We start from the raw sequence: 19,103 nt of genomic DNA, 5'->3' as shown, positions 1-19,103 counted from the left end.
AGGAAGACAGCAGTCCCAAAATCTAATTTTTCAGAGCTAAGTTTAAAAAAAAAACACAACCCCCATACACACGCACAGAGACCATATTTCCACATCAGGATATTAAACAGAATTCCAATAAGGTTTTTTCTGCACATCTAATAAAACTGTGTGTACTAGTAACAGAACCTAGCATTTTCCCAGCATATTAGAGGATGTAGTTTCTTAGACCCCACCTCATTCTAAAATCCTCAGGGCACAGGGTGCAGATGCAAAGTATTTGTGGGTGTGTCTTACAGTTGCTTTACTGCTATGGCCACATCAGACAACTCTGAAGGCTGTCCAAGTCCTCTCTGTATTAGCAATCTGCATTTTTAATCACAACTGGAACTCCATTAATTGTACAAAGACCACCTTGAGGCATATTAAACCCAAAAAAACAAATGCCCATACTACTGCAGCTGCTAGCTACAGTTGGGAGTTCTAAACAAAAGACTCAAGCAATTTTACCAGACAAGTCATTAAAGCCTGAACACTATGTATGTTAGCAGAACTGCTAGTAGGTGTAAAATGAAGCCATGTCTACATTGAACTATTAAGAAATCTACCAGAAGGGTAGCTGGGCTAAGTCTCTAACTTCACAAAAACAAGCAGTCCTGTAGCACCTTAAAGGCTAACAAATTTAAGTAACTAAAATTACTAAATTAGTTACTTAAATTTGTTAAGTCTAAGGTGCTACAAGGCTGCTTGTTTTTTGTGAAGAAAATCTTCCTGTTATACTATCACTGCAGCTCCTGGACTTTTCATGACATGGAGGTAAAACAGGAACCCATTTTATTATGAACACTCACAGCACAGCCAGCAGCAATTCAACTGCAGTAAAATGTTTTTTTTCTTGTGTAAACAAGGCCTTAACATACAAATGGTTATTTAAGCCAGATGGCACACCCTCTTTGGTGACAGTCTACAGCTGTGACTTACACACTGAAGCAGCATTAGTTTTACTTATCAACTCAACCCCAAGCAAATTGTCTAGGCCTTCTCTTTAGCAATGGACAGGCTGCAACTGCAGCTTTTTGGCAAGTCATTTTTTAAACAAGCATGGGGGGGGCAGTTTTTGTAACCCAGGAGATCACTAACATGGGGGTGGGGTGTGTAATTATTATGTTTCTCAGGAATGTGTTACCCCTGTCTTTACTCAGCCTCAAAGTTTAAATGCCAAATACATGCATTTGGTCAGATGAGAAATGACTTCTGTGATCTGGCTAGATTTTAAGCACCCCTTAATTTCTATTCTCCCTCTCCTGTTAACTTTCCTACTTTCATATACTACTATAGCCAGCCCAATGAATTTATAAGTTTAGTTTTCTGACCTTCAGAGCCACTGTAATTATAGAAAAAAACTGACCTTTGCTAAGGCTGACCAATTTTTTTTTTTTAAATAAACACACCTACTTCACACTTGAACTCTCAACAAAGATTTCTCTAAGCTTTAACCATAGCTTTCTGAACAACTTCTAACAATCTAGATTTTAACAATGCAAATGACTCAGTTATACGAATCACAAGAGATGTTCAAATGTCAGCTTCTCTTGTATCCTCACCAGCTCTTAAGCTGATTAAAGATGTTTGTTCAAAGTTTTCTAAGGGAATTTTTAAAGAAAGCATTTTTACTGCATTTGGAAGGTCTGTGCTATTCAAATTGCAGCATCCTCAGGAGATACCTTTCAGAACCACACACTGGTGTTCTAAACGAGAACAATCCACGCATCATCCTAGAATACGTGCTGTTATGTTTGCTGTCTAAAGTCTAAAGGAAAATGTCTCTATAAAACCAGGACTTAACAGCATGCAGAAAAATGGTGGTTACTTATGACAAAGAGTACTCAAACTGCTTGAGTCCCAGTCATGGACAGGCAGTGGTTAAGAGTTCCTCTTATCTTCAATATCGTGTCTGTATGGAAAAAAAATGGTTTAGTCATTCACATCACCACATGAATTTGTTTTCCCTCAAAGAAATCACCTCCTTCCCAAAAAGTTTTTGGGGGTGGAGGGTACAAGTTGTATCTAATCTGCTGCTATGGGTACAAATTCTTAATGTTAGACAACTGAAGTATTTCCAAACTTCACCACCACACGACTCCTTTTACTAAAAAAGTGGTATTTTAAAGAAAAAAACTGTTTTAAGTGTAGCACACTACCTACCTATCAGGACAGTGTCAGTTTTTAACAATGTTTTTTAGCTTTTAAAGCTGGAACACAGTGATCCAAGTCCTTTTGTTTTTGTACTAGTAATAAGGTGAATTTACTAGTGATCTAAAACTAGAATTATGGTGGATATATCATCTTGCCAACATACTGTGACTTGTTGAAGGCAGCTAATTCTTAGCCTGCACATTAGGAAAATTTGTTTACAGTTAAACAGTGCTTCTACAATCGAAGTGGACCATACAACGTTAAAGAATAGGCCTGTTTTTTCCCCTTCCCTATTTTCTATTTCACACCAAGTGCTGTATGTCTTTAAACTGATTTATACAGTCACCAGCATATTCCATATAAGAGACTGCATCTTTACATATGATTAATGCAGTAGACTGATTTATAGACAGGATGTATATTTCTCTCATGATCTCAGTTTGAGAAGGTTCAAATATTTGTTAAACCTCTTCACTTCAGGTGTTTTAAAAAAAAAAAAAAAAAAAAGACTTCCTTCAAGAGCGGTGAAAGGTTTAAGATCACACGGAGTGGTAACGTTAACTTCCATGACAGTACAGTGTTGCAAGCTTCATTAAAGCTTTTTTGTCAAATAGGTTAACAGTTTTAAGAGTGAAATATCATTCCTTTGCAAGCAAGTTTTCCACAGCAACAAAATCCCACTCCAGTGTTTCTGCTATAGCAGCCACCAGTTTTCACTTCAATGTTCCAGAGTGCATTGAGTAAATAAATGGCGCTGTCCCCCATAGTTCGTACCTTCCTCTTCTTCTGAAGAGAATTATAAAGGGATTTTAGACCTTGATGGCGAGAATCCCAGAACAAGAGTAAAATGAATTTATTTTATTGCAAACAAACGTCTAAAGTTAAATTTCTCCACCTACTTTTTTTAAAAGAGAAAAAGGAATCAGCAGGCTAAGGAGATACACCCATTTGAGAATTGACATGATTAAAAATTAGATATAAAATGGGTGACTCACAGTTTCATTAGCTTACAAAAATGGTGGAGTAACTACTACAAGCACACTAGGTATACAGTATTTTTAGGGAAAAGGGTTATACAGACACACAGCTAACTTCATATAGATCCCATTAGACAACTGGATTTACAACAAGTTTTGTTTAATAAGAAATGGGCAAAGCCAGCTTCTTTTCAGAATCAAAATGCAGAACAAATGGAAAAGAATTCATGGTGCTGAACCTTCACAAGTTTGAGCCTTCACAATTAATGCAACCAAATTTTACACTTTAAGAGCTCTCTGAATGCACTCCACCTTCACTATTTAGGTCCAGGTTTCCTTTGTGCTCCCAATTTTGCTCAACTTCAATGTTATAAAACCCTTCCAGTTATTGCCAGAATCTTACTTTTCCCACTCCCTCCACCCAGAAACTGCATAGAGAGGATGGAGTGTAATATGAGCATTACATAGTCTCATCATATTCATGAGGGCCACTACGAGCCTCTACATGAAACTGGTTGCAAACATTTCTATTCAATTGTGACAATGACTCACGACTGTTTCCTAGAAATTGGGGGAGGAAAAAGGAGAAAATTCTTTAATAAAAAGACACCAGGTACAAAGCAACGTTTTACTTTTGTTGTGGTAAAAAAAAAAAAAAGTCACATTTTACAGATAAAATGTAGAACCCTGAAATACTGACACATTCTCTTATCGTGCACAATGCTGAGGTTCTCTTACGAATCACTTTAAAACTGCAATTAAAAATGTACAAAAAAAAAGAAAAGAAAAACTCAACCCACAAAGCTTCTAAAAAAGGAACCCGCAGGCACTTCCTCTTGTGGAATGTTTAAAAAGTTAGCCTACTAAAGAAAAACAGTCGACTTCTTGTGAAGGTTTTGGAGAAATATGTATCAGTTCGTTTATTTGGGTATTCAATAATATCCTTGGTGATAATGCTGACTCCATGGCTTCTGACCCCAGAATTGCTGTAATAGATGGATACATAATTAATTTTAAACCACAACCAGATACTCAGCTCGCTTTCCTATAGTGCAAATACATTTACATGAAAATTAGATGGCTAACTAATCAGGGAAGATTTCTAACTTGTCAGTTGGCAGTAGTACGTGAAGTGTGAGATGAGAATCTTCATTTTGTTTAATGTAATGCCATATTGACACCAAATACATTGACAACCATTATAACCAATGAACAGCTGGAACACAAAGTATCTTAAACAAGGATAGCTTTCAGACAACTCTGCACAGCATTTTCACACGTGAGCCAATTCCAAAAAAAGTCTCAAAAAGTTACTTACACCCTGCTGCCATTGGTTGTAGCCCTGAGATTGGTTTTTGTAGCCACGATTATTTCCCCTTCCTCTGAAATTCTGTAACAAGGAAGTGTGTTAGAGCACTACCATTTCTGTTTTAGGCCACATTACAAAGGGCTATACATTAAAATCCAAAACTCAATGGTGCAACTGTCATGGTACAAACTTCGCAGAGATACTGAAAACTTCTCTTCATTGTCTCATTTATACTGGGCTTTGGGGTTTCATAAGCCAGTCATTCTCAACTGCTGCTGGTTAAAAATCTGGCAAAACCAGTTTAGACTCTTGTTTACAGCAGGCTAAATATCACCAGGACAGCTACAAATGCACCAAGTTCCACTATCCTTCCATGTATAGAAATCTTACAGTTGCGATAAGGCTGTTGTATCATCCAAGAGAGGGTTCATTTAACAGTGAATAAAAGGTGCAGAGTTTGCCATGAGACACCCTATGGAAGTGTACTTTAGAATTTTCAAAATACTAAAAAAAAAAAAATAGGAAATTGTGGCTTAACATCAGTGTTTGGGGAGTTTGTCAATAAGTCTACTAGCTCCATCTGCTGGCTCTTCAAAAGTTACATTGAATTACCTTGGACTGTTAAACACATCTACAGAAGTCTCTCCATTAGAAAAGGTAGCAATTTAAGTTCCTGGTGCTGTTCAGATCCTAAACTGTTATTAAGAGATCCTCACAATAGTTTTAGAACATGATTATGTCTACAAGAGGAAGTTTTAGCTTGAGCACTTATTTTGCCCTTTGCTTAGCATTCCATGAATACATTACAATACATGGACCACCTACTATAGTCAGACAATGGGTATTGCTATTTGCCATTTGGAATAGCAAGAAATCAATGCTTTCAGTATTTATTGCCTCACTATCCTGTTTAAGAGTGCTTTAAGCACTGTGCTTAATTGAGGTATTCTGCCATTAGATCATTCCCCCAATGGCTAGTCATAAGGTTCTATGGCCCCCTCCTAATAAATAAATGAGAGCAATGCACACTTTGGGTTGAACTAGTTGAAATTCCCATTACCCTATTGCACCCATTTTGTTTAAAACCTATTTCTTCAGGCACATTTCACCTTACTTGCAACACAGTGTCTGGAGAGCCCTGAATATCTGTAAAACTTGCAGTGCACACATTGAGTTCCACATACACAGTCCCTAGTGCTTATTTCAAGGCTCAGTAGTCTGGATAGGGCAGCTCCCATAGTTCTGAGCCCACACACCTCCACATTTCATAAACACATTCGTTTCAATGTATTACTATTATGTGAGAATGGTTCTGAAAAAGCATGCAAAACATTTTACATGAGTATTGTCTCTGACGTAATTCTATCAGATCAGTTAAATTAATGTAGGAAGTCAGCTTCCTACATTCCTCCTCAGATGTGGTTGAGGCAGCAATGAATTGCCCTCACTAATGTTAGGCCTCAACGAACTACTGATGGATGGGCTAACAGTGGAGTGCTTAGACCACAGCTTGCAGCTTTCATAAAACAGGAAAAAATATTGTGGAAGCATGAGAAATTGAGGCACTGTGCTCAGTGAAACAAGAGCTCTACAATTCTACTGATTTAATAGGAACAAGTAAAGGCATAAAATACACCAGCTCTAACCATACTGAAAGATTTGGTACCATGTCTTAGCAAGTGTTCTAGATACTTCCACCAGTATTACCTAAATTAGACTGGACTTTTTAAACACATTCACCATGCCATTATCACAGATGATTTGTTAAATAAGCAACTTGCTTGTACATTTGAAAATCATTAAGGCAGTTTATTAGAATGGTTGCATGGTATACAACTGGTAGGTTACCTTTAGTGCAATAGAGTGTGTTACCTACCTGGTTGTAGTTCCCCCTGTTAGGCATTCCACCTCTGTTATAGTTTCCTCTGTTTGAGTAACCACCCCTGCTTGGAAAGACAGGACCTCGAGGGTATGGATAGCCAATTGCACCACTGCTGCCACCACCACCACCACCACCACCTCCTCCTCTCTGAGGCATATTGCCACCTCTCCTGTTGTATCCACCGCGATTCCCAGGAACTGTGGGAAGAAAAACAAAAACAATTTTCTTATATAGCAGCCATGTCTCAAACCCTATGTTTTACACCTACTGCATTTTCAGGAAGGGTCTTTTTGCCTAATTGATTTGAATGCCAAGTTCACAGGCTTCAAATGAAACAGAGCCCAAATAGGAAACTCCTGATCCCTACCTAATTGATTAAAATGAAACAGCCAGTCAGTCAGTCAAAGGTTAACTTTATAGGCATATCTGGCTTTGGTGTGAACAGGTCTGGTTTTAGGCCTACCTCCTCCTCTGAAGTTGCCACGCATGTTGAATCCTCCACGTCCTCTCTGGCCACCTCTGTTAAACTGATTTTTACCACTTTTTTTGTTACTCTTCTTTGAGCCAGTGTTCTGCTTCTTTTCAGGAGGCAGAGCTTTTTTACTTTCTTCTTTATATTGTTCCAAGAGCTTCTGAGCCTCCTCCTTCTGTAATTCTACGTAGGTTATTTCATCAAAACATTCTGCTACCTCTGGCAGCGTGAAGTTTCCTATCAAGGAGGAAATACTGGATGTTCAGAATACCTACTCAGGTAAAATAAAACCCATTCCTCTCTCCTACAAGAGTAGGGACAAAATTCCAGAAACCAAAATCACTCAATATGAAGACAGAAGCAGTAAGTGAAAAACAGTTCGCCAAGAAGTTGCTAATACTATCCATAGCTAGCAAATATTCTGCCTACTGATTTTTGAAACCTGCACCCAGAACAAAAACATCAATGTCTGCCAAGCATGTTTAATTTTTTTTTTTTTTTTTTTTTTTTTTTTTAAAATAGGGCACTTTATGCCACGACAGCTTTGTGCATCTGCATGAAGCATATCAGCATGACTGAGTAGTGTTAAAGACTGCAGCAGAGGGAATACACAATATAGTGTTGTCTTACAAAGCTACAATAGTCTTCCAGTTTCTAGGTTTTAGTGTAACTGTTTTAAGGTAAGCAAATTTGAAGTCTAAAAATTTACATGATTCCTTTAAACAGATACTCAACATCCTAAAACACAGTACAGGATTATGGTCCATGCCTTTCATTTTGAGAACTGCATGCTCTGGAAGATCTTTTCCCTCCACCTCTGCCTTCTTTTGTGTTCTTTGCTTGTAGTCTTCATCATTTGGGCATACAACAACTGCTTTGCGCTGGAAGCCTGCAAACAGGCACATTTTTCTCCTCTGCGCAGCTGCAGACACATTTGTCTGAAAAAAATGCAGTAACTTACTACACGTAGCTGTCATTGTCAGAACTAAAGGAAGTTAAACTTATGGTGTATAAGTTTCATCTCTACAAGAGCTTGCAATGACTTTTACATGTACGTGGAAAGATGTAGTATGGTGCAACTTTACAAAGTCTCAACTCTAAACACTATTTCCCTCAAACAACCCATAATTTGGAAAAACAGTTTAAAATGTGACAAGATTAAAAACCACTTGCTGTACAGTCCAACTTTCTGCCTCCTTATGGAGGTAAAACAGGAAAGTGGAAGAGCGCAACAAATAGCTGCTACATTCTAACTCTGAAACCCCCTTACTTCTTCTATTCTAATTTTGAAATTAATTTCATACACTAGCTTATACCTGATCCAAAATGAAGTTCCGCTTCTTACGAGCGGCAATCTCAATGAACTTGCCAAGACACTGGGGAGCTCTCTGCAATAGTGTGTTCAGTTTTCCAGTGTCAGCCATCTGTCGCTTAAAACCTGCAACCTAGAGAAACATTTTCCGAAGTTATAATAGCACGGATTTGTTGCTGACCTAACTCCTTTGTTAAATGCTTTTACTTGGCAATGAAGGCATCAAAAAACACCCTTAAGCCAAATGAGGCAATGCAAACTCATTCTAATTGGAATTCTTAACAAATGCCTCATAAAAAGAACAGTAATTCCTTTTTTTCTTTTTTTAAAAGTCTATGGCAAACAAGTTATATTTCTCTTTATAATTACAGAAGAGATGCAAAAGCAGTAACTACTACATTACAATCCATGTCAGAAGTTAGAGATATAACTCCTCCTCAAAAATGGGACTAGAATAAAAACCAAACATTTTATTTAACAACAGGTCAGCCCAAAAAAATCTGGATTTCTCCTAAGGACAAGGTGCAGAAGCCTGCTCCAATTCATGCTATATATATTTTTAGTTAAAATTCCTTAAGTCTCCCAAAATGCAAGCAACTATTTCTAGTTTGTGATTTTAAGTATCAAAAGAGCATGGGAGGAAAAAAAAAAAAAAAAAAAAAAATGAAGTATTCAACCTTGGTAAATTTACCAACAGACCTCAGTCCCACCACTATCAATTTACCATCATTTTGTCCATAATTGTATTGGTTCCAAGGATATTGTATTTTCCAGGGTTTTCTGCTGCATGTTTGGAAACCCATGTTGTTTTCCCAGCTCCAGGCAAGCCAATCATCATCACCACCTATTATGACATGGTTAAAATATTACACTTTAAGTGCAATGCCAAATATAGAAGCTGTACTAATTAGAAGAGTCTGAAAAAAGTTGCCACAATTATGCCAATTATTCCTTTGATTTATTTAGTTAAAAATGGAGAAACACTAGAATCAGCCCAAATATAAGCTGTTAAAGTTTACAAAATGGTTAAGCTTTTTGGGATTGGCCATTTTAATGTCATAAGATACCTGTTTGGAGAATTATCATCCACACAGATGGCCAAAACGTAGTATGGTTTTCAACAATTAGTCCAATTAGCTTAACATGCTTAAAAATTAGTTTTAAGATCACACCTACCTCACAGTCTTTCTTGTGCTCAGGTCCCTTCGGCCCTCTGACCCGATCTTCTACGGGAACCTTCTGGATGAAGGTATACTCTTCAGGTACAGGAAAATAGGGTTCATCCTTTTGACCAAAGTTGAATTCAATTGCGCAGTTATGGCACAGAACATGTGGGAAAAGTGGTCGCCCATCAAGCACTTCTTTACTGATTTTGAAGGCAACACCAAGATCCTGCCCATTCTTGGAATAGGAGAGTTCCACTTCATCACCTTCAAAATTCTGTTAATACATGACACCAAAAAGTTTCGCTCAAACTAGTATAAAGATCAAAGTTAGTAAAACTAAGTGCATTGTATAGAATTAATTCGTTTTCTTTCATAAAGACATGATGAAATCTCAGAAGGTCTTTTTTTGGGCGGGGAGGGCAAATACAAGTAACCAATCATAGGTAAAGTTTTGCTAGACTTAAGAAAATCGCAGCTCGTAAGATAAAACAGATTGATCATCATCTTTTACACATATACAGAAAGCATCTAGCTCAGCATCAAATATTGTAGCAACATTAAGAAAATCTGCCAGAATGTTTAAGATAAAGCATCTTACTCCAGTATTTTGGAAATACTAGGTCAGCCCATCCCATGTAACTAAGCTAGGAAGTTCAAGTTTAAAAAAATACGGAAATAGTGCCGGGGTTGGGGGGGGGGGGGGGGGGGAGGGGAAAAAAAAAAAACCAAACACTTACAGCAAAACACCCAATCACATCATTTTCATCAAACTTCTCACCGAAGTCTTCAGTCTCACAATTGCAAGTCTTTATTCCTTTTAAAGAATATCCATAAGAAAATTCTTCTTCACCTGGTGAAAGGAGAAACCACTTAGAGAAAAGCTACAGTAACTAGCTGCAGTCTTGTTCTAGATGCACAAGAGTTATTTCATTCAAATAAACCATGCTATGTCTCATTTGACAAGTATTTCACCCTAGACCATTACTAGGAACAAGAGAAAAATGCAGCTAGACACTGAAAACAAAGAAATCAGATATTCTAAAGTTACTCTAAGGCAGCCTGGTTTTCAGCAGTTTCTAAAGAGTGAGTGTGTGTGTGTGTAATAGAAATAAATAAAAATTACACCACAGGCTTTGTTACAACCTGAATGTCTTGAGCATCTTTTTGCACTCCAGTAACATGCTACAATCCTAAAGTCTACCTTGTAAACTGTCAAAAATGGACTATGGCTTTAGATTTTTAAAAACGTTTGATATTTCCTGAAATAAATTAGATGGTAGCTAAAAATCTAGCTTTAAGAAGGAACCTATACCAGATGCTGCTCCAGATTACTCGTTGTTCAATAGTGAACTTTTCAAAAGTGCAGCAGATGTGTATTAAAACTGCATCTTAAATTCTGAAGAAGTGATTGTGCACCAGAAACAAAAGGGAACTCTGAACACTAGGTACAGAGGAGGTGTCTCGCCAACAATGGCTGTTACTCTGCAATCTGAATATTTGAATACGAGGAGAAAAAGTTTCCTTTCATCCAGCAGAGTATTCTTTTCTTGTCTAATTTCTGAAGTGACTAAACACACCATTATTTTCTGCTGATAATTTGTGAGGAATACACATTTCTCTCTCTATACTTGTGCCAACATACGTGTTTTAGCAATCTACTCTTCATAGCCAGTGTGCCATCAGCACAAGACTGGTATGTGGAGAGCAAGGATTATACAGAATTTATACAGGCCCCCCTTTTAAATCATTAAAAGGGAAGCACAGTTCTTGCAAACTCAGACAGATGAAACTTCTGATATTCAAAAAACAACTTGTTTTGGCCCAAGAGACATATCTTTTTTTCAAAGCCACCGTCTGCACAGAATCCCCTGACCCAATGACTACCATCACCAATAGGCTGAACAAATTTTAGCTAGATTTAAGAAACACAGACTGACATTCTGTAGTCTTACCAAGCAACATTCCACTTGTACTCAGTGACCAGCCCACCCGTACTTCATGTATGTCAATATCTTTTGTATAGAGATGTTTAACAGGAATCTTCTCTGTAACCTGTTTTTGAACAAAAATTGATTAAAAAGTGACATAAAATATGAGGTTCAGGTAAAAGAGATTCCTGAAGGTAACACTTTGAAGCTTGGAATAAGAGACAATAATACAAAATAATAAGTATAAATAGGAGCATACCACATTCGCAGGCTTTTATTTTGGGGTGAGGGTGAAGGGAGACCGGAGTAGGGAAAGAGTAAGTTTTCTGGGACTACGAGCCAGTTACCAAAATATTTATATCCTCTGGCTAGGGTCATAAAGGGTGAGAGACTTCAAGAGCTTTGTTTATGGGGGGCTGGGAAGTTTACACAAGGAGCCCCTACAACTTTAAAAATTAGTAGTATTGCTGGAGGGGAAAAATGTCACTCCTCTTTGCATAGTAACGTCAGTATTCTGTGTACATAAGAGTGCGAACAATAATCTGTACCTTATTGACTAGAATAAACTGCATTATTACATGAAGTAAGCAAGCCAGTGTTTCAGCTGTGGCGACACAAAGACAATACATATTTGAGAGAAAGGAACTGAGACTTGTAGCGAACAGGTCTTTAGACAAATGCTATCTTTCACAGAACCTATGCTTTGTTTAAAAAAGTATTACTCTTATGATTAAAAAAAGCCAAACACACTCTTCTCTTACATCTCCGTGAACATGTAGCCAAGTTTTCTGCTGCTCAGAGCTTTGGCAAGTTGTTCAAAGTGAACACTAAAAAGAATCTTCTGCTCTTCAAAGTCATATAAACAGAATGAAACTGACTTGAAGACAGACAAGACAACCGGAGCACTCACACTGGGGCTGCTTGAGTTATGAGCTAGCATTAATGGCCATGGCAACAGGCACCCAAGAATAATTTACTAAGGAAACCTGGTAAATGGAGATACCCAACCACCAACCCTTGCAGCAGCTGGGAGGCTTCAGAGCACTGAATAGAAGGACAACAAAAACCAATTCTAGGCATGTGCATGGGGTTCATGTAAGGAAAAGACTAAGCATACAAGACATGGCCTAAAGGTAGATTATACAATACCCTCGTATTCCTCTAGACTAGGGGTGAGCCAGCTTTTTACACTGGGCCTCACTTTTAATCCCTGCAAACTAGCAGCTTCCCACTCCAACCCCTCCCCATGGAAATGAGTGGCGACCTCCTGGAAATGATGCACTGCACCCCCTTGGTGCTGGCTGAGAAAGCCACAGGAGCAGGGGATATGTGGAAAAGATTAATGATCCCCCTAATCTGGGGTGACATTTTAAAAAAAAATCTGGGTGAAACAAGTCCGGTGCTGGGGAACTAGGTTAAAGGGCTTCTTCCTGCCCCATTGTACACACTGTCCTCTTGCAGGGCAGGAGTGGGATCAGATGCTGGGCTGTGGGGAGAGTGGCAACGGCACACATGCCCCTGTCTTAAAGGGGCAGTGGCCCAGTAATAGTGAGAGTGGTGGGGGCACATGCCTCGCTGGGACTCCTTCCATCAAGGCCAGCTTTGTCCCTTGCTGATAACATTACAGCTGCCAGGAGCTGGACTTTGCTGCACCCCACCATTCTTATGAAATTTTGCAGCCCCCAAAGAAGCACCTCTCCCCACACTCTGCACACTTCTGCTTTGCAACACAGGTGGCATGTTGTCTTGGCTAGTTGGCGTTATGTAATTTTTTTCAAGCCTTGTTTGAGGCGTGTAGCTTTAAACATCAATCCCTGCACTTTGCACTAACCATGAAAAAGGAAACAATTTTGCCAACTAAATTAATTGTTTTCATGTTTTAAAATAAAATTTAATCTTATCAGAGAAAATTATTAAAAATTCCATCCAAGCTAGCTATAACTAACTGGAATTATATTGTGTAAAATTCCAGGCATACCAAGATGAGCAATAGCTTAAAGAAAGTTTTAATGCATCCAAGGTTATTTGCCACTAACCAGTAAGAATCTGATTTACCTTCATTTCAAAGCAGACTTTGCCTTTAGCAACTCCATAGGAGGCTCTACCTCCAGCCCAGAGAAAGGCAAAACTTTCCATGGTCAGAGAGGAAGCACTGAAACGGTCTCTTGAGATTTTGAAATGTAGGTCGCAGTTATCTGTCCAAAAAAATAATCACATTGTTCACTGCTTTAAATGGACTAGCTTATAACAACCTGTAGTGTCTAATTTCAGGTGCTTACATGGGTGATTTGACTTTCTAAACTGACAACTTTTGAAGTCAACAAATGTTGCATGTGGGCGCAACACTCATAAGAATAAGCCAATTATTTAGATGCCCAGATGCAGTTTTAAATACAAACGCTAGACACTCACACTAGAAATTTTTTGCATACACCTTTAAGTCACATTTCCCCCCCGCCCCCCCTTATTCCACCTGAGAGACTGGAACACAGTTCTCCTGCTCCTGGATACACACACTAAAATTCCAATAAGCCTGTTGATTTGCTAAATTATTGGTACTTTCCCAGCACCGTGTTTCAGATATCTGGTCAACGAGAAAGCCCCAAGGAAGCCTAACAAGCGTCATCTTAAATCAGTTTTACACATTTACTAAAGTTTCCATTTCCAATGAAAACTTGTTGCTAGTGGCTCTCCATGTTAATGCTTAAAGTTTATTTCTAACTTCTATTTACAATGTGGTGTAACAGGTAACTTGAGGGGCAAAAATAGCACTTTATTAGTGCTTGAGGTGAATAGTTTATACAAAGAAGAGCGTTAACATTTGCCGCTTGCATGTGACAGTCTACATTATAACAAGTAGCCATGTTAAATTCAAGTCAGTTAAAACACTCCAGATTAGATACAGGTAGCTTATACCAGGCACAGCAGGAGATAATCCTTCAAAAAAGGGGGAAAAATGGCACATACTGTAATTTCCTGTCAAAGCACAGGCACAAATTTGACATGAAGCACATGTCAAAACTGAAGCTAGTAATACCATGGAAGCAACAGAGAGCAAAAAAAAAAAAAATAGGTCTAAAACCTCAACAATACAACATCACTTGGGCACATGATGAGTGGGAAAGTAGCCATTGTAGGGCCCGAGAACATACTACAAGCCCCAACCTCGCTGAAATTCAGCAATCAATACATATCTTGTTCATGCGCTAGTCTTGCTTTCCCACTTATGTTTTACATTTACAAGAGCAGGTAAGATTTAAAAAGTTAACAGAACCAGCCAAGACACAAGGAACTGTAATTTTCCGCAGTGCATCTTGGGATATCCTTAACTGACAAAGTCTGAACAGAACAAAGGTACTTGAGATCTAGGATTTAAGGATCTTTGTATTACCAGAATTGTTGGTTTGTATGGAGTCACTCTCATCTACCACAATGTTTGCAAGTGAATTTAAATGTTGTACTAGTACTTTTCATCCATAGTTCTCAGAGCACTTGATACACTATCTACGACTGCATGCAAACCAGAAACTTAAGCTGAAGAGAAACTGTATAAAGTGTGTTGCTGATCTGTTTTTTTATAGAAGTAAAGGTTTTGAATTTAAAACAAAGACTTTCATACAAAAAAGCGTCAGGGATATATAATCTGGATCAAAGTTGCTCAGAAGCTGACATCAGTAGAAACAGAATGCAATCTAAAAACTCATGAACTCTGTAGAAAGTACTGTCCACCAGTGCACGTCACTATTTTTACTAGCACCCTGAAAGTCCTATCATTACAAAAAACTGCTTATAATTAAGTTTTAAATTAAGAATGAAAACTAGCTTATCAAGACACGATCAGACTGACTTAACTGCTAGGCAGTTTCCAGAAAAGCTCAACCAACCCTTTACATTTCATAATTTACAGCTAAAGCTACATTGTCTGTTGATGTGACTGTGAATCCAAATTTTCTAAAGATTTTCCATGAAGAGTAGGAATAGGTGACAAACTGGAATATAAAGTATTTCTTTTTGTTCGGTTGAGGTAATCTAGCAACACTGATGCCATGCATGAAACTATTAGTCAAGTACAATCTAACCCGTTGTCCCTTTAATAGGAGCGAAGGATGTGTCTAACAGAATGGATAAAGCTCTCCCCTCCCCTTTTTTTAAGTTGACAAAGTAACTATCATTTTGTGTCAAAGCACTATAGAAAATACAGTATTGTTTATACAGAGACCATTAGATACTAATGCCACATCAACTCAAAAAAAGCAGTCTCTCCCCTACTTAGCCCTTAAAGGCAACAACAAGGGCTCAAGAGTTGGTCATTCTGCCCCCCATTTATAAATGTGTCACGTGCTTGACTTCTGTAGAGTAGTACGTGATTTGAACTGCACATACTAGTGCTGAACTAATTCTTACACTAACATTCAGTTCACATTACAAATGTACAGATGGGAAGTTTTGGCTGTTCAAGGTTTGTACACAAGTGGTAAGAATTCACACACTAACATTCATGCTTTGAACTAATGACTGCACCAATCAGAAGTTGATTCTAATTTATTAGCATCAGCAGGGTTACTTCATAATACATACTCTCAGCAATCTGTTTAATCTATGAAATGGAGGTAAACTGCTTCTTCCCACTCCAGTTACAAAGGCTGAACTGTAAAACAGACTGTACATACCATTTCATAATTAAGTTCTCCATCTAAATCAGCACACAGTTTACTTCTACTGTGGTTTATGCCCTGTCTGCATTCTCTCCTCCCAACTTTGAATCTCACGTTAACACCTGCTTCTGTAACAAGTGATTTATTAAATAGATTTCACATACTCATTTACCAAAGGCACTCTGAAACCCCTTCCCCACATAATTTCAACAGCAAAATAAGGGTTGATATTTGGAAAATTAAGAAAAATCATACAGGGAATAAAACAAATAAAGCCTTTCACAGTCTCTCTTTACCTAACACAAATGCAGAAAAGCGGCACAAACCCATTCTGAAGTCCTTCAGAAGTCACTTTTAGTGGTGAAAGTCAACCAGCATATTCCTACTATAATTCAGCAAGCTAATTATAAAGGAAAAAAAAATGGGAAACTTTACAAGATGAGTTGAAAAGCAGATTTACTTACAAGTATCAAGACAAACCATTGTGTCATCAAACTGTTCATCTTCTTCTTCAACAGGTGGTTGAGGAGATTTGGCCCTACAAAAATAATAAAACTCAAGATGTTTTCCGTAACTATTTTACATTGTAATCAATACTCAGCTTTCAGTGCTTTTCATAAACATCTAATATTTAGTGTTTTAAAGTTTCTCTACCTGCTGTACTTGTTTTCCTCAATGTATTCAAAGTATCCTCGACCATGGTCTTCACGTGGTCTCTTCACACCTCTCTTTTTATCACCAGGCTTTTGTTCTGTTTTAGTATCGCCTACAGGAAGTAATTTAAGTGAAAAATGCTTTTAAAGTCCCCTTGAAAGCTGCAATCTTCCCATTTTTAGGAATTAGTATTTCCCTAAATGTTAGGTTTCGAATTCAGATTTTAATAACGTGCCACTTTGGTGCCTGAAAATTATATACATATACTATGTAGAAATATCTTAAAATTAGAGAAAAAAAATCTATAAAAATATTGCAGAGCTGTCCTATTTGCACATCTGACAATGTTGTGGTCTGAAATGAATTGTTAGATTTGTGACAAATGGGGAAGATAACATTAAGTCCTGTATACTGGCCCCACGCAGAAAAGACACCTGTTTTGTTCGGGACACTGGAAGGTAAAGCAAAAGGGAAACCAATAACTCGTTCAACTGAATAGACCACTTACATCCTCCTTCCCCTCCCCTTCGGGCAGAGCGAACCTGCGCACAAAAGCACTACAGGGCCTCCCACTCCGCGTGGCCAGGCGCAGCTCGCGGACGCGGCAGCTCCGCCTGGGGCCTGGCCGCAGAGGGGATTCCGCCTCCATTGTATGGAACGTTCCAAAAACGCGATCCCGAGGAACGGCCAAACCGGAAGTAGCGTCACGCGGCCCAGCCTTCGTTTGCACAATACAGCGCGCCCCAGCGGCCCCTCCGGAACCGCCCCTCCCCCCACGGCGCAGCAGCCCATTCCCCTCGCCCGCCCGCCCGCCCCCGCGCTCGGCGCAACGGTCCCGCCCTCCCTCACAGCCTCGCGCAGCGACCCCTCCCCCACGCCTGGGGTCCGGCGCGGCCGCCGCAGGCAGAAGGGGCGCGAAGCCCTTGGCGGGCCGAGATCTCGTACTAAACCGCGAGCCTCCCCTCCCCCGCCCAGCACGGGGAGGCCGCGGCCGCGCACTCACCGCCGACAGCCTGGGGCCCGGGGCGGCCGCCTCCGCCGCCGCCTTCCGCTTTCTTCTTCTCTTGCTGCGGCTGGTACTTGGCGGGGCCGGCCGAGGCGGCTGGAGCCGCTACCGGGGGTTCCGAGGCGCCGCTTTTGCCGGGGGCCTCCTTGGTAGGGGCCCGCGGCGAGGGCTGCAGGAGCGGCGGCAGCTGTTGCTGCTGCTGTTGCTGCTGCGGGGGCTGCTGCTCCCCGTGCCCGTTAGTGTCACCCGCCTCAGCCTCCTCCTCGTCGGCGAGCTCGTCCTCCCCCTCCTGAAAGCCCTGGTCGTCGCCGTTCTCATCCTCCTCTTCCTCCTCCTCCGAGCCGCCCGCCTCCTCCTCCATCGGGCCGCCCTCGGCCCCCGCCCGCTCGCCGTTCTCCTCGCCCAGCTCCATGGCGTCGCCATAGGCCGCCTCCATCCCTTCCTCGTCGTCGTCCTCGGCGGTGGAGGCCGCGGCCTGGTCGGGGCCTCCCCCGTGGCCGATCTCGGCCGCCTCCCCTTCCATGCTGCCGTTGCCGGGCTCCCCCGCGCTGCTGGCGGGGCCTCCCCCGCCGGCCTCCTCCTGGTCTAGCGCGGCCTGGAGCCGCTCCATGAGCTCGGCCTTGAGGCCCTTGTCGGAGAGACGCCGCTTTTTCAGCTCCTCCTTCAGCTCCGACACCTTCAGCTTCTTCACGTTGACGGGCGAGCAGCTCATGGTGGCGGCGCGGTGCCTGGCGGCGCTGGGCTCGGTCGGGCGGCGGCGCTGGGTCGAGGCCCCGGTGGAAGGCGGGTGGGTGGGTGGCGCGGCTGGTTCGTGCGGCTGCGGCAGCTGCAGAGCGGACCCGCCTGGCGCCAAATCCTTTCACCGAGCTCGCGAGGGAGAGACGCGCCTCGCGGGGGCGCGCACGTAGCTCTGTGCCCACCCCGCCCGCGCACGCAATATACTCCCCTCCCTTCCCCGCTTACCGTAAGTACTTCCGAGCGCCTCATAACCCCACTACCGTAAATACATGGTCCCGCGCACGCAACCTTGCCATGCCCCGGCTTTTCCCGCGCCAGGAAGGGGCCGATACGGACCTTTCACGGCGCAGGGGGAGCGCGACTAGTGCTCGAGTCTTACCCAAGAGCTACAGTGTTACTTCTTGCCTGTGCCACTGTGTATCGTCATCCCTAAAGCAACCCAGCTCCCTGCCCCGGATTCGCTTTATAAATAGCAGCTCTCAGCACCCATTGGCCAGGGTTGCGACTAGGAGCAGGAGCTGACTCGCTTGTGAACTGCAGCCTACAGTCCGGCACCGTGGCCATGTAACCCTGACACGTTGCTTAGTGGGGAAGGGAGGCTGGAGTCTCCCCTTCCAAAGAAGGTTGAAATGGAGTATTGTCTCTTCAGTTGCAGAAAGCTGTGTGGTCTCCATCTACGTCATCCATTGGAAAAAAATTAATTATACAGTAGGCCCCTGAGTTACGTGAGGGTTGCATTCCTAGGCAGCCTCACCTAACCAAATTCTGTGCAAATTGGGAGGAACCAGGAACCAGGCTGCAGCGGAGGGGAGCACATCACTGGTTAGTT

At 41.1% G+C, this 19,103-nt stretch overlaps 1 protein-coding gene across 1 annotated transcript; it reads right to left on the bottom strand.

Annotated features, from left to right (window-relative positions):
* Positions 1 to 3,295: 3,295 nt before the first annotated feature.
* On the bottom strand, positions 3,296 to 18,418 carry HNRNPU (heterogeneous nuclear ribonucleoprotein U). The gene is made up of 14 exons (XM_074990068.1): positions 17,534 to 18,418; positions 16,531 to 16,642; positions 16,341 to 16,414; positions 13,277 to 13,416; positions 11,246 to 11,345; positions 10,031 to 10,143; positions 9,304 to 9,567; positions 8,852 to 8,971; positions 8,132 to 8,260; positions 7,585 to 7,753; positions 6,807 to 7,052; positions 6,338 to 6,540; positions 4,471 to 4,542; positions 3,296 to 4,138 (listed from the first exon to the last, which is right to left on the bottom strand). The coding sequence occupies exons 1-14, from the start codon at positions 18,246 to 18,248 to the stop codon at positions 4,085 to 4,087; spliced, it is 2,511 nt and encodes an 836-aa protein (XP_074846169.1). The 5' UTR covers positions 18,249 to 18,418; the 3' UTR covers positions 3,296 to 4,084.
* Positions 18,419 to 19,103: the final 685 nt, after the last annotated feature.

The sequence above is a fragment of the Carettochelys insculpta genome, chromosome 3, assembly GCF_033958435.1.
Source record: "Carettochelys insculpta isolate YL-2023 chromosome 3, ASM3395843v1, whole genome shotgun sequence".
Taxonomy (NCBI): domain Eukaryota; kingdom Metazoa; phylum Chordata; order Testudines; family Carettochelyidae; genus Carettochelys; species Carettochelys insculpta.
This window is presented reverse-complemented; position numbering and strand designations above follow the sequence as displayed.